This window comes from Megalobrama amblycephala, linkage group LG24, assembly GCF_018812025.1.
Source record: "Megalobrama amblycephala isolate DHTTF-2021 linkage group LG24, ASM1881202v1, whole genome shotgun sequence".
NCBI lineage: Eukaryota > Metazoa > Chordata > Actinopteri > Cypriniformes > Xenocyprididae > Megalobrama > Megalobrama amblycephala.
Genome location: NC_063067.1, coordinates 18,697,860 through 18,713,641, shown reverse-complemented (window position 1 = coordinate 18,713,641; position 15,782 = coordinate 18,697,860). Strand labels below are relative to the sequence as shown.

Sequence of the window (15,782 nt, the reverse complement as noted above, 5' to 3'; positions counted from 1 at the left end):
TATATATATATATATATATATATATATATATATATATATATATATATATATATATATATATATATTTTGAGACACAACACAAAAAAGTTACAGACTTAGGCTATTTGAAACAAAAATGTGTTACACTCTCCGGTAAGTCCTCATTTAAAATGAGAAACTGACGCAGCATTAGCACTGTCCCGTGTCTTTAATACTCTCCTTTTCATTTAGCCCTTTTTTTCCACCATAATTATAGCATGACGTTTCCACTTGATGTGCTTTATTTAGTCTAAACAGTACAAACGGGTGAGTGCAGAGCGCAAGCACGGACATCTATAAAAACATTTTTTTTTTTTTACGCGCAAGAGGGAGGAGACGCAGTTAAGGGAGTAATGCATGCATGCACCCCGGGTAAAAAGGCCAGTTTAGATGTTTTATATTCCGCTCTTACAGTAACCGTGGCGCGACACCTTCCACGCAGAAGGAACTGAAGACACAAGTGGCGCGCGCGCGCACACTCACTCACTGCAATGAGAAGAAATAAATCAGCTCTGCATATATTGAAGACGCCTGAGGGAACTGTATTTTATATGATTTCGCTTGAATGTATCTGAGGAATCTCTGGACGAGGATTACAAAATGATATGTAATTTAAAGCGCCTATAACGGATCTTTTCTTCATCTCCTCTCCTTTATGTCGGGTTTTGCCTCCTGTATTCATTGTGGGCAATGAGAAGAATTAAGCTATCCGTCCATTCAGTTCCACTCAAAAGGAGGGAGGAAAAAAAAACAGAGGGAGATGAGAGCAGCAAATCCCTTTTTTATTCATCTTGTAGCGTTCAATAAGTGAACAATGTGTCGCCTATCAGTCACCGAGGGGATCAGGTCTTCGGGACTGTCCCACGCGCTCAGTGCTGTGAGCAGAGCATCACTAACACACAGACTGTAAGAGCAGCAGCAGCAGCAGCAGCAGTTGCACTGGCATCCCATCCAGAACCCTTTCTGTGACTTCTACACTGATTTTATGAATAAACATTGACCCACGCTGTCAGTCGCACTGGAATGTGGAGTGGTAAGTGGATGCGTAATGCAAACAAATTGCTTAATATGTTTGCATGTTATTTTTTATTTAATTTTAGAAAAATAATAGCACCAAAGAAGCATTTTGGACAGTATAGGGTTTCATGAGTAGCTGTCTGGTTCTTTGGAGACTAAAAAGTTATTGATGTTGGGTTCTTTAGATAAGCATATCTTTAAAACATAAGATGGTGTTCGAAAGAACTAGAGAATAAAAAAAAAGTTATTTATGGCATGTTAGCTCTATAATTTAAACCGTTATATGTTTTTTTTTTTTTAAAGTGTAGACTATTTGATTTTAGTTGAGCCACATACAGAATCCTGACATTATATTTTGATAAAATTTCATATACATATGTAAACAAAATCGTATTTCTATATAATAGCTACACTTCGCCATGCATTAAAAAGCTACAAATAACATGCGTAATTTCATTGCACTACACTAATTATTTTGCTGTTTTTATTAATTTAATAATTGTTAAGATGCTCACTAGCTCTTCTAACATAGAAAGGCATACCATAGACTGACATTGTTTATTAATGCAAGAATCTCATTTGAGGTTAATTGGTTAACTTTGCCCTTTCAGATATCATGCGGGTCCTCGCGTTGCTTCTCGCAGTCAAAGCGGCATGTGTCCTCCTGGTCTCCTCTCTCACTGGCACAGGGGCGGTGAACAACAGCGGCCGGTGGTGGTAAGATACAGCAGGCCTTTAATATATATGACATTTAGATTTAGAATGTATATAAGATATAGTTGTGAATAATTCGTGCTCTTTTTTACTGGCTGGTGAACAATATCTATGATAAATATCAGTCTTTTAGATCCTTAGTGCATAGGCTTCAGTAGGCCTAAATTAAACGATCAAAGATATTAGACAAGCTAAAGATTTATGTCATTCGGTTGTTTGTAGAGAAACTGTCATTGTATTAGCAGTCAAGCGAAGGGAATATGCGGAGCAGCATTGTTATTTATTCTTTTTTATTTTATATAGGCTTTATAAAACATATTATTAATATTATAAAGTAGCAAACGAGATGGGTCAAACTAATTTCCCAAATAAATGAATTTCAGTTAGTCTGTTTACTCAGAGCCACTGCTTGCGCGCGCGCTCTCTCTCTCTCTCTCCCTCACTCGGTTTCTCTCTGTCATTTTGACAGTGTGGCTTGAACACGGGACAAGATTTTTCAATCCAATGTGGGATAAATTAAATGCGGATTTATTTTATGGCTGGGAGCAGTTCCTTTCCAGGTCGTTTTCAGGGTCGAATTCGTGTAATGTGCTGAGCGTTCCGGAGTAGGTTAAAACTAGACACGACATATGAGCCAAAGCCTTAAAGCTGTACGTATATGTCATAACAGCGGTAAAAGAAGAATTAAAAAGATACACGCTGATACCCTACGAAGGACGAAGTTCTTCTTTTTTTCTTTCTTTGTATTATATGGAATTTTAGGAAACACTTTAGTTTAGGGTCCAATTCTCACTATCAACTAGTTGCTTATTAGCATACATTTTACTAGGATATTGGCTGTTTATTAGTACTTACAAAGCACATATTAATGCCTTATTCTGCATGAGCAAATTCTACATCCCTTAATCCAACCCAATACCTAAACATAACAACTACCTTACTAACTATTAATAAGCTGTAATTAGGAGTTTATTGAGGCAAAAGTCGTAGTTAATAGTAAGAACTGGACCATAAACTAAAGTGTGACTGAATTTTAATATATAAATACATATATATGTATTAAAATTTTCTATATATATATATATAATGAGAATATTATAGGAAAATGGTCTAAACATCTAAACAATGGCCTATTTGTTTACATTTTTCAGTCCATTCAAATGAGAAATGGCCTTTTTCCAACTTACCAACGTCAATTTTTCGTTTTCTCCACCAGGGGTATTGTGAATGTGGCATCCTCAGGCAATCTCCTCACCAACTCTAAGAATGTGCAGTTGGTGCTGGACCCCAGCTTGGCATTGTTAAGTCGTCGTCAGAGAAAACTGATCCGGCAAAACCCTGGCATTTTGCACGCCATTGCAGCAGGCCTGCATACAGCCATCAAGGAATGCAAATGGCAGTTTCGTAACCGCCGCTGGAACTGTCCGACCACCCACAGCCCCAACGTCTTTGGCAAAATTGTCAACCGAGGTGAGCATGGCTTCTCAGAGTGGCAGTATGAAAGCTTTAAACAATGTGCTGAACACTATTCATATACTATTCACAGGAGAACATAGAATTACACATTAATATTATCTGAATGGAGACACAGCAGGAGAGAAATTGTAAGTTGTGATTATTGTTTTGTTAGGTTGCCGTGAGACTGCATTTGTGTTTGCCATCACAAGTGCTGGTGTTACTCACGCCGTGGCTCGGTCCTGTTCTGAGGGGGCCATTGAGTCCTGCACCTGCGACTACCGGCGCCGAGGTCCTGGAGGGCCAGACTGGCACTGGGGAGGCTGCAGCGACAATGTGGAATTTGGCAGGATGTTCGGGCGAGAGTTTGTGGATTCCAGTGAGAGGGGCAGAGATCTACGATATTTGACCAACCTGCACAACAATGAGGCAGGAAGAATGGTAAGAGACCCCTTACTCAACTCTCTGAAGCCATTTGTCTAATCAAAATACCAGTATGTCAAAAACAGATTTATCAATACATAGATTTTCCCAAAGTACAGATGGAAAGAAACAAAAATAACAGTTTCATTAGTTCAAAATGGTCAGAATTTCTATATAAATGTATAAATTACCATTTTTGCTTCTTTATTAATTTTCTCTCCTCTTCTTACAGACAGTCGCATCAGAAATGCAACAAGAGTGCAAGTGCCATGGGATGTCTGGGTCCTGCACTGTGCGAACGTGCTGGATGAGACTGCCCAGCTTCCGTGTAGTTGGAGACTTTCTGAAGGACCGTTTTGATGGCGCATCCAGAGTCGTGTACGGCAACAAAGGCAGCAATCGTGCATCCCATCGAGCCGACCCCCGCCACCTGGAACCGGAGAATCCAGCACATAAACTCCCTTCGGCTCGGGACCTGGTCTACTTTGAAAAGTCTCCCAACTTCTGTTCCTACAATGGCAAAACAGGCACGCATGGCACATCGGGACGTACCTGCAACAGTTCATCGCCGGCGCTGGATGGGTGCGAGCTTCTGTGCTGTGGAAGGGGATACAAGACTCGAATGGAGCAGGTCACAGAAAGATGCCACTGTACTTTTCACTGGTGTTGTCACGTGAGCTGCCTCAACTGCACCAGTACACAGACTGTCCATCAATGTCTATGATGAACAAATGCAAAAAACTGAGAAACTGGAGGGTCCCAAACTGGGTAAAAAAAAAAGGGGGGGGGATGGGGGTATCTGGAGGTTATATAGGAGTGAATAAACATGTTAAGTTTAAATACTGGAGAAAAGAGACAGGATAGCAAGGTTAAAAGGGACTAAACACAATCTGTTGGTTGAATAGGCAAGTATATTCAATGTATTAACTACTGAGAAAAGTTCAAAAGTTCATGAGCAGAACACTTAGCTGATGGTAGGTCTACACAATATTTTGTTGATGTTACTGCAGCACAGGACTTCAAATCGTAAGAAATGGGTCGAGAACCACTACGCACTGCGCAACTTTGAGCAGGAAAAACGGTTCATGTAGGCACCGCTTGAAATTTAGGGTACTGAACCACCAGTTCTGAGGTTCTAGTATGTCTTCTCCTCTCCTGATTTCCATCTCTGGTACTCTGGGGAACATAGAAGCTAGAAAGTAGTAACTGGACACAGTTTGACAGATGTTCCTGTGGTTAGCGAACCACAAGCATGCTCTCTCATAAACCAGTGCAAAACTCTAACAAGAGGGCGGTTCTTTAAAATATTTTAGCGTTTTGTTTTCTTTAGCTGCAGTTCTACTCGTCTCACATAAAACTGTGTGAAGTGCTTCTCAAGGGATGGGGCTTCCTTTTCCGATTACTATGTAGCGGAATCCCGAACTCGGCCCAACCTCTCGTGATTTCCCATTCGGACCTGCCATACTTCCCGTCACTGCTTTGAGTCTCCTGCCATTTTTTAATACCATTTATTATTATGTGGTATACCATGTTATTGTACTGATGGAAAAGTATTGGGAAGAGAAAATTAAGATTGACCTGAGATTGACTCGTCGATTCAGATCAGCATGTTTACTATTACAGAAACTCTTTTGGGAGAGAAGAAGCCTTCTGTCAAAGAGACTACATCGATTACGCACAAGTACATACTAGTTTTAAAAAAGTGTGTAAAGATAATCCTGTAAATGCCCTACTACCTAGTTTACAGTGGACAAACAGTTCACATTTATGTTTTTGAAAGAGCCACAATTATGGAAACTGTATTTTGTATATCAGCTAACATAACCAAAATGTTGTAAATATTATAAATAGATATGATCTATATATTTATGCTGCAACTTGCAATGTGAGAAAATGACTTAGTCTGAAAGTGGGGTGAATACACTATTATTATTTACAATTTTATGAGTAATTCCAGCCAGTTGTGTGCTAACTTATACAGATGGTCACAAATGGATGATCAAAAATGAGGCCACATACATCTCGGAGACAAGATTACTTTGTCAAATGCCTGATTTACTTGTCTCTTGACACTTGTGTTTTACATGCACTGAACACCATCTTTTAATGTTGTGAATGAAAAGTATTTATTATTGTATGATGGCTTTTTTTGTTAGAGAAAATGCTGTTAAAGGAAATATTTTAGCTCAGTTTAGAAAAGTTGTTTTCATATAGAGTAATAGCACAATAAAGTTTATATTTTCATTATCTGTGTTTTCAGAGAACCACTCATTTCCTAACTATGCTCACAATAACAGGTTCGTCTTTCCATATGGGTTTGCATATTCGTTTATGATCCATCAATCATTTCTCAGAACCACAACCTGGTATGACAGGGTATGTCTAAAGCACTTAACCTAAAATCAACAATGTGAGTGTGCAAGTATATCAGTTCCTCTAAACATCATTCCCACCATCGAAACGCAAGACCAGGCCTCTTCTTCGAACAGTCATGCACCCTAAATCCACAGTAACCGCTGAGGGAATTTAGGCAGTGGTGTAACACAGCGTTAAATCTGTGTGTTTTCACGACACTAGCGGTTTTGCTTCACTTACTTAATATCAGAAACAAAATAAAGAAATGGTATTAGAAATAATGACAGGTTGTGTTGCCCCCACCCTGCTACCGAGGCCAGCGCGACCACAAGAGTTTGGATGAAGGCAGACGATTCTTTCTCTCATCCACCGCAACATAACGCAGGGCCACTGAAGGTCAGCCAGATGGAGCGCTGCACCGCCGCAGTCGTCACATCCGCATCCCAGAACAGAACACACAGCGATGGGAGAGGATGAGAGGAGAAATAGGATCTAGAATGCTCACAGGATAAAAGAGAGAGCTCACAGTTAATTGATAGAAAGAAAAGAAAAACAAAGACATAGATTAAAATAGAGCTTAAACTCAAATGTTTAACTTCTACATAAAATAGGCTATATATTTTTGGTTTTTGAAGTCTTTTATGCTCACCAAGACTGTATTTATTTGATGACAAATACAGTAAAAACAGTAGTATTGTGAAATATTATTACATTTTTAAAATGTAATTTATTCCTGTGGTCAAAGCTGAATTTTCAGCATCATCACTCCAGTCTTCAGTGTCACATGATCCTTCAGAAATCATTCTAATATGCTGATTTGCTGCTCAAGAAACATTTCTTATCATCAATGTTGAAAACAGTTGTGCTGCTTAATATTTTTGAGGAAACTGTGATACACTACCACTCAAAAGTTTGAGGTAAGACTTATAATAAAATAATAATACTTTTATTCAAAAACGATGCATTGAATTGATCAAAAGTGAGAGTAAAGACATTTATAATTTTACAAAAGATTTCTATTTCAAATAAATGCTGTTTTCTTCAAAACTTTCTATTCTTCAAAGATTCCTGACAAAAATGAACCATGTTTTCCAAAAAAATATTAAGCAGCAATACAAATTGAGCATTAAATCAGCATATTACAATGACTTCTGAAGGATCATGTGACACTGAAGACTGGAGTAATGATGCTGAAAATTCAGCTTTGACATCACAAGAATAAATTACATTATATACATATATTCAAACATAAAATGGACATTTCAAATTGCAATAACATTTCACAATATTACTATTTTTACTGTATTTTGTACCAAATAAATGCAGCCTTGAGCATAAAAGACTTCTTTCAAACATAAAAAAATTAATTACTCCAAATTTTTGACTGGTAGTATAGTTATTTCAGACAAAAACAATGCGCATTATACACTAAAAATTTTTTTGAAAGCCGTAACCTTGTGGGCTTCACATATTCACGACCCGAGTTTGAGTCTCAGCTCGAGGTCAAATCACTGTCCTTTTACTTCCTGTCCTAATTCAACTGTCTTAATAAACCAAAACATGCCCCAAAAATATAACTAAAAAGCTTCCCTACTTGAATGGTAAATAATAATGAATAAAATAAAAATAACAAATGAAACCGATCTTTGACCTTCCAGGAAGTTTCTGTATACATGCGTGTGCATAATAAGGCAAAACGGTGAAACAATACTAAGCATTAATAAAAACGGGAAAGAAATAAGTGAGAATAAGGAGAGAAGGATAAAAAAGAAGGGTAAAGAAGCAAAGTCAGGCTGCATTCCCAGGCACTGGTGGGATGAGGGAGGCGGAGGGTGGAGGGCTACTGTCATTGTGGGAGTGCTGAAGAGTCACTGATAATTAGCTCAATTAGTGACAAAGGCAGTGTAATAAATACCGACTTAGTGTCTGGGTCCCTGCTGTCCACTCTCTACACGGCCTGTGATGCAGCCAGGGACTGACGGACAATTCATTAAACCGACAAAATACCCCACCGTCCAGGCGTGACGCTGCGAGTTAGCCCCCTACAGGCCCGGCCCATTGTTCTAATTGTCTGGGTTGGAGTCGCTTTCTGGCCATCTCCTCCTCGCCCCCTCCTTCGTCCTCTTCTTTCAAAAAACCCAAGGAGTTAATGCCCCTACCTAACTCTGCAAGTAGGTGATCGGCAGGTTGGGGGAAAGAAAAAAATGGAAAGAGTTACTCGGGAGGGAGGGGTGCAGTGGGATTAGGGTCCGAGGGTTGCCCGGGAGTGTGAAGACCGGCCCCGATCGGAATGTCGTAGAGATGAGTCCAGAAGCTCGGATGCGGGACAAAGCGAGAGTTAATTAGGAAAGATTGAAGGAGTTGGCGACAATGGGCCGCCACCCGAGTCGAGATGAAATTGCTTCCGCGGATTATTGGGGAGCGAGTGTGTGGGTTGCGGAGATGTGTGCACCGGGAGGGGTTCGAGCAGGCTTGGATTGATGGCTGCCCCTCTGGTTAGGGAATAGGGGACAGGGGAGGCTGACCGGCTGTTCCCACAGTCTGTTCTGCAGCAGCCACCTTTGACACACGGGCCTGCCAGGCGGCAAGCAGGGAGGGAGGCTGGGAAAGGGAGGCATCTCGAAACACAAGAGCTCTTAAAAAAATAAATTCATTTCGCTTTCAATGCCAATAAGGAGAGTGATGGACATATGCAAAGGACGAGTCAAAAAAGCACAAATTCTGAGTTGCAGATTGCGATAGATGCAAAACCACAAGCTGAAAAGCCATGTACATCTCTATGTAGTAACATGGTCGAGAGTGTTTATGAACTGCCGTTTTTCTTAATTGGAGCGCTCTGCTCTTTTTCCAAAACTGAGCAATAAAGTTTTAATTCAATAAGTGCCCTTGAGGGTCTCTGAAGAGCTTCGAGAAACTTAACCTTCCAGTCGTGGTTTGAAGCTATAATAGAATAATGGCAAAAAATTAAATCACTTGACAAAAATCCAAAACAAAACCTCACTGGGTTGGACTGAGTAAGAGTTTGGCTGAGCGACGTTGTTGTAGAATGGCTACTTTCCAGTTGAGGAAAGAAAAAAGAGTCACTTTAAACTCAAAGGAACCGTTCAGCAAACAGGTACATGTTATATGGACCACAAAAAGCCGTGACAAGCAGCTTCTTCCAAAAAATTCTGGGAGATTGTTTTCCCTCTAAGCTTGAGGCCTATTCAAAGGGTTGAGGAACAGGCTGACGGGCAAAATGGACCAAAGAAAGTATATGGAATGTGAGCAAAGTTCGAGTCACCGTGCTGAATAGAGCACAGTGGAGCAGTGGTCACATGCAGGGCTGATGCAGTGTGGGCGCATGGGTTCAACAGAATGTGTGGATTTTGCGCAAACCCAAAGAGGGAGGAAAAAACACTGGTACCTCAAGACAAGAATCCCAACATTCTTTAGTGTCAGCCCTGATGAGAATGGTTTCGGCAGCGCAGCATGCCTGGGATTATGCGTGTCTACGAGTGTGTGTGATAATTGCGAGGTGTGTAAGTGTGGTTGTGTGTGGATTTCGGAGTGCCTGGGCATGGCAGCTGGGAAGCAGGCAGAATCCAGGAGATTTGAACCCTACATGCTGCCTGACCCTCTCAGCAGATGGTGGCTCCAGAGAAACTGCCATCTCACATCACAAAGGCTCTAGTCTTGTAACATCTCCATCATAAGCTTGTACTCTGCCTTGCAACTGCTCCTCGACAAGGAGAAATGTTAAAGATGACAGGGCATTAGTTGGCAACATTGTTTAGAAATCATAACGCAATTAGATGTATGATCACTGACTTACTAGATCAATTGATTTGATTCATAAGAGCACTACTTTACTTAAAAAGAATAGTTCGCTACAAAATGAAAATTGTGTCATTATTTACTCGCCTTCATGTCGTTCCAAACCTGTATGGAACACAAAGTAAGATATTTTGAAAAATAGGGGCCAAGGGATTCAAAACCCCTGTGGACTTTCATAGTATGGACAAAAACATCTACAAAGAGTTTTGTGGCTTTTAGTCCATATCTAAAATAGACATCATGGCCACCAGTGTTGGGGGTAACGCATTACAAGTAACTTGAGTAATGTAATCCGATTACTTTTTCAAGTAACTAGTAAAGTAACGCATTACTTTTCAATTTACAATAATATATATAAGTTACTTTTTCAAATAAGTAACACAAGTTACTTTTTCACATTTGTAGACCGACAGCTCTCCTGTCGTCATGTTGAGAGAAATAAAGTGCAGAGGTGTTGTGTGCGCTGTGTGAACATGCTGGTTGTTGTAGTTCTAGACAAAATGTCTGCAGGCATTTACTCATCTCACTTGCACGAAAACATTCAGTAGTTCTCAAAATGAATAAAAACAGCGAAATTACATCTCAGAATTTTATGCAAACCTGTAATAATTAACTATTACACAAATATACTTTATGTATTTAATCTCACTTTATTAACCAATGTCTTTGCTGCTGACCTTCAATGATCCAATTTAACCATACTAATAAGCAAAAATTACTTTAGATTAGATTTAGAAATAAGAGTGTTGAACTTCCTTCTACTGTATCCTATTCTTCTTTAATCTAAAATGGCAAAGATAGGCATAAATATGCATTTCCTTCAGCCTGAGGGTTATTCATTTCACTTTTGGTGTGAAAGGGCCTTTACATTTTCCAAAAATATAACTTTTTTTGTTGCAAGCAAGCCCAGCCCAGGAGAGAAAAAGTAACACAAAAGTAATGTAACACATTACTTTTCATAAAAGGTAACTAACGCAATTAGTTACTTTTTTTAGGGAGTAACGCAATATTGTAATACATTACTTTTAAAAGTAACTTTCCCAAAAACTGGTGGAGATGATTAAGAATTCAGAATTCAAGAATTTAACGTAAAATGAGGGAATGAATTAATTCAACGCGGTCGAGATCTACCTAAAATAAGTGCGAACAAATTCTTAATTCGCTTTTTTCCTTGCATTTTTCCATTTATATCAGTTAGCAAGACGCTATTTCTATGCTAGTGCACTCATAAAAATCAACTAAATGAATGCATATACACATTTAAAATTTACATTCCTGCTCTTCTGGAAAAAACAAATGAAAACATTGATTCACACAGCAAAATCTCCAAAGTTAAATCAACTGTGCTCAGAGTACATATGGTCCCTCTCTAATGTTAAAATAACACTGAAGCAGAGTTAAAGTTAATGAGATAATTAAACAATTAAGTGATGATTGTACATTAGTGATGAACACCTGCTGTTAACAAGCAGAATCACTGAAGAAAAGAGGAACAGAAGAACTACAACTGACTTCAGTCACAGCCTTATTAATTGCTTAATTATCTCATTAACTTTAACTCAGCTTCAGTGTTACTTTAACACTATTTAGAGAGGGACCATATGTACTCTGAGCACAGTTGATTTAACTCTGGAGATTTTACTGTGCATCTTGCACTCTGGGTCACATGCAAATTTTTTCATCCCTAAACATCACCTGCTTCTGAATGCATTAGCAATAGCAAATCATGGCTGGTGGCTGTGACGTAATTAAGATTTTGCCTGTCTGTCCAAACCTCCTTTTTCAATACAATACAGAAGAAAATGCACTAATCAAGAGGTTTTGAGATATATAACATTGCTTTTAACAGAGAAGAGGGTATGAGATTGACATGAAAAGTCAAAGAGAGAGAGTATTACATTATTTGATGAATGAGTAGTCTACATCTACAGAAATAGGAGCTGTGACAATCTTAAACCCACTTATTTCCTGAGGATGTGTCTGTGGAATGAGGGTGTGTAGTATAAACTATAAGACTGATGTCTGTGGCTTATACTGAGCAATGTCTGCGGAGCAAGTCTGTGTGAAATAATATCTGCATGTCTTTGCGTAAGGGTGTACATCGGCGTGTGTGTGGGCGAACGGGCCTGATGCAGTAATGATTTAGGTGGCAATATCGACCCCCCTCACTAATGGACCATGACCTCTTGATTTAGTCTATTGAGGCGACGGGCGGTTCTCAGTAGGCCTGTTTTTCAGCCAGGCTAAATCACTTTCTGCAACCACATGATGACAGAGATAAAGCTCAAATAATGGTGCCATATTTTTTTGATAGCTGTAAAAAGTGAATTGTTACTGTTGGCTCAGAAATAAAATGTCTTAAAGGGACAGTTCACCCAAAAATGAAGATTCTGCCATCATTTTTGCACCCTGATGTCATTCCAAACTTGAATAACTTTTCTTTTCAGAATACAAAAGATTTTTTTTTGTCCATATAATGAAAGCCAATGGAGTCCAATGTTGTTTGCAGTTTTGTTGCAAATATGTGGACATAAAATATTTTATCATTTTACCTGTATATTATCTTAAAACTTCTGTTAATTAAAAAAAAAATACTGTAGCACACTACAAAACAATTGCCTAGCAACAAGACAAACACTGGATCAATATTAAAGCAATATTAATACTGAAGTCCTCTGAGGTCTTTTTCACAAAAATCGGTAACAGATGCATTTTTGCGAAACAAGACAAAATGAATACATGGTGTAATACACAAGACATAAAAGTAATGGCGGATTCAGTTACCTGATAAGTTGTTTGACATACAGTGTTGGCAAATATTCGGAAATATCTGACCACTGGATGGCACAATTGACCAATCAGAATCAAGTATTCTGAATAGCCGCATAATAAATTTTGACTGGATTCTACATACCTAACAATTCTCCAGCATGGCCATCACAAACTTTTCCTGTGTGGCTGCAAATGATATATTGTAATCTGCAGTGTCTCGCACACTTCCATACTATCCAGTCTTGGGGGAAAAAAGATATGAATGGTACATTGTCTAAATGCAGTCGACTGGAAGAAAAATGTTATTTAAGACAAAGGAAAAAGTATTGGGTTTTTGGTTTTAATTATTGCCTATGTTTTTACAGCAACAGTGGGCAAGTGTTCAGCTCTGACACATGAATGGAGGAATGTTTATTTGCTGCAGTTTAGGGGCATAGTGGTTACAGGAACACTGACACATTCCTGTGTCACCATCTCTCCCGTTTTCTCTGTCTCATGATAGCTTAAAACACTATTCAGCTTCTGCACACACCCTGACTGGCACTTTCCGTTCTCAAATTCAATTTACCAATGCTAATATTATAGTCACAGCAATCTTTCCCCTCAAGTATGAATAAGTCCCAGCACTGAAATAAATATCTTAAATGCCATATTACAAGGTCAAACAAAAATACAATATGAGTGGGAGTATATTTGATTGCATGCATCTTTGTGTCAGTGGGCCCTGGTTTTATCCATTTGATTCCCATCAGTGACCCTGTAAAGAAGCTTGGCAACAGCTCCCAAAGTGCAGTGACACATGGGACAGTCAACTGCAGGAGCTACACATTCACTCTTCCAGATTGCACATGCATGCTGAGAGCTGCTTGCATAAGAACACCTCCCTCTTTTGCCCCCACCCTTCACCACTCCTCAACCCAACTCTGTAATCACTTCCAGAAGCAAACCAGAGGACATTTCGGAATGTCATCAGCCAAATGTCAATCATTGTCCATAATCTCAGAAATCCACTTAAATGACGACACTGATACATACAGAGGTGTGGTTTGATCTTCAATGACAGCGGTATTTTAGACAACAAACATGTTCATGAAGAAATCCTCTGTGCACTGAGCAGAGCCCTAACCAGCATAGACACTGAGAAGGACCAGTCAACACCAATATTCAGATTGGTGGTCAATCAAAATAAGTGTTTCAATGACTTCTACATTTGGGATCTTTCAATCTTTGGTGCTTGTCTATTAGTTTAGCTATCTTCACTGACTAATTCTGAGCATTGGCAAAAGCATTTAGGTGAGATACTTAGTTCTCTGTGCTATAACAAAGCCTTTACTGACATCTAGTGGAAATCTTAATAGGCAATAAATGTATACACACGAATACTTTGCATTGTTTAGACTGAAGATGAAAATAAATCAACTGCGAGGTTCTTTCAGGCATATTATTTTTCTGCTGTAAACCACTAAATGGTAAATTAAGACCGTCTGTTTATATATGTATCAGAGGTAAAATACACTACGCAACACTTCAAATTTTCAAAACACAATGTAAAACATTTAGTCTTTCCCATCTTTTTTTCTACTAAAGCTTAATATAATAATAAAGAAATAGATAATAAAGTAAATAATGTTTAATAAATAAGGGCTTTTATTATATTACCCAGAGACGTCCGGCTGCTGCGCGCACTATATAATTGACGTAAAAGTATTTCCGGTCCTCTCTCATGCCTCTCTAAATCAAGATGGTGAGTTTACCAATCGTTGAGACAGAGGACTGTCTTTTATCCTGTTATTATCGCGACGAGTTAGTGTGTTTTCTCACCGGTTCCACATTTCGGAGTAATGTCTCTCCGTATACAACCAAACCCCACTCATTTTTTTTTTTTATCATATGAATTTATTAAAGCAATACTACCTCTGAAGTGTCATGCATGAACACTAACCAAGCAACAGACGCTTTTACAAGTCTTATTTTATAACAGTCTTAAAGTTATATATTGTCTTAAGGGTTTACCCCTGTTAACAACCATCTGTATTTACAACAGTTGTTCCTTAACTTGGATGAATGATTTACCTATTCTCCTCAGATACAGCAGTCTATTATATTCTGTGCCCGTTAGTTTATACACTCTAGGTGTACATACGTTATAAAATTCAAATACATATTACAAAACACATCAAAATTGTTATATTGTATAAAGTAACGCACAAAATATCCAATTACAATTATATATTAACTAATAAAAGTAAATGTACATGAACAGATCACAATTTCAAGGTTGTTATTTGTAAACCAGTGCTAACTGTATTTCTCCATCTCCTAGACTAAGAAGAGGAGGAATAACGGTCGTGCCAAGAAGGGACGTGGGCATGTCCAGCCCATCCGATGCACAAACTGTGCCCGGTGTGTGCCCAAGGACAAAGCCATCAAGAAGTTTGTCATCAGAAATATTGTGGAGGCTGCAGCTGTAAGGGATATCTCTGAAGCCAGTGTGTTTGACTGTGAGTAAGATACTGGGCTTCTTAGGGAAGGGAACAAACAGGGATTTGTTAAAATATTTAGTGAACTTGTTTCTTTGTCCTTCTACAGCCTACGTTTTGCCCAAACTGTATGTGAAGCTGCACTACTGTGTCAGCTGTGCCATCCACAGCAAAGTGGTGAGGAACCGCTCTCGTGAGGCCAGGAAGGACCGTACCCCTCCTCCACGCTTCAGGCCTGCTGTAAGTGATGCATCCATATCCGTTTTAAATTAGGGCATAAGCACACTTATTGTGCTTGATAGCAATTACAATCATTTAATTTTCTTATTTTTGACTATTTTTGTCAATAATATCAAGTATATGGATCTATACAATATCAAATTTTGTTTTTTTCCCCCTTCAGGGTGGTCCTCAACGAGCCCCTCCAAAACCAATGTGATCTGGAGATATTTGCATACATTTTTATGTAAAGAAATAAAGGTGACTAAAACTAAAACATGTTCTCGTTTAATCAAAAATTTTAAATTTTGTTGTGCATTTTAAGGTTTTTCTTGAGGTTGTTTGATGCATTCTGAGAAACGTTATATGGGGGGAAAAAATAAAGCAGCTTAATGTTAGTCATTTGCAATAGACCTTAAATGTAATTTTCTACATTTAAGGCAAAAAATGGTGTGAATCATGAGTGGTCTCAAGTTTAATGAAATGCATTTTCAATTGGAAAACACTTGTTCA

The 15,782-nt window shown here is 38.7% G+C and overlaps 2 protein-coding genes across 2 annotated transcripts; both read left to right on the top strand.

Moving 5' to 3' along the window:
• The first annotated feature begins 76 nt into the window (after positions 1-76).
• On the top strand, positions 77-4,390 carry wnt1 (wingless-type MMTV integration site family, member 1). The gene is made up of 5 exons (XM_048179384.1): positions 77-1,051; positions 1,647-1,752; positions 2,966-3,219; positions 3,380-3,645; positions 3,860-4,390. The coding sequence occupies exons 1-5, from the start codon at positions 1,042-1,044 to the stop codon at positions 4,349-4,351; spliced, it is 1,128 nt and encodes a 375-aa protein (XP_048035341.1). The 5' UTR covers positions 77-1,041; the 3' UTR covers positions 4,352-4,390.
• Positions 4,391-14,222: 9,832 nt separating this feature from the next.
• Positions 14,223-15,546, top strand: rps26 (ribosomal protein S26). The gene is made up of 4 exons (XM_048179387.1): positions 14,223-14,314; positions 14,894-15,071; positions 15,160-15,290; positions 15,454-15,546. Exons 1-4 carry the CDS (start codon positions 14,312-14,314, stop codon positions 15,487-15,489), a joined length of 348 nt encoding a protein of 115 aa, XP_048035344.1. The 5' UTR covers positions 14,223-14,311; the 3' UTR covers positions 15,490-15,546.
• Positions 15,547-15,782: the final 236 nt, after the last annotated feature.

Excerpts from the sequence above, each read along its gene's own strand:
- wnt1 (XM_048179384.1), top strand. Across the intron at positions 3,220-3,379 it reads TGGCAAAATTGTCAACCGAG|GTTGCCGTGAGACTGCATTT; the intron begins GTGAGCATGGCT and ends TTGTTTTGTTAG. Across the intron at positions 3,646-3,859 it reads ACAATGAGGCAGGAAGAATG|ACAGTCGCATCAGAAATGCA; the intron begins GTAAGAGACCCC and ends CTCTTCTTACAG.
- rps26 (XM_048179387.1), top strand. Across the intron at positions 15,072-15,159 it reads TGAAGCCAGTGTGTTTGACT|CCTACGTTTTGCCCAAACTG; the intron begins GTGAGTAAGATA and ends GTCCTTCTACAG. Across the intron at positions 15,291-15,453 it reads CTCCACGCTTCAGGCCTGCT|GGTGGTCCTCAACGAGCCCC; the intron begins GTAAGTGATGCA and ends TTCCCCCTTCAG.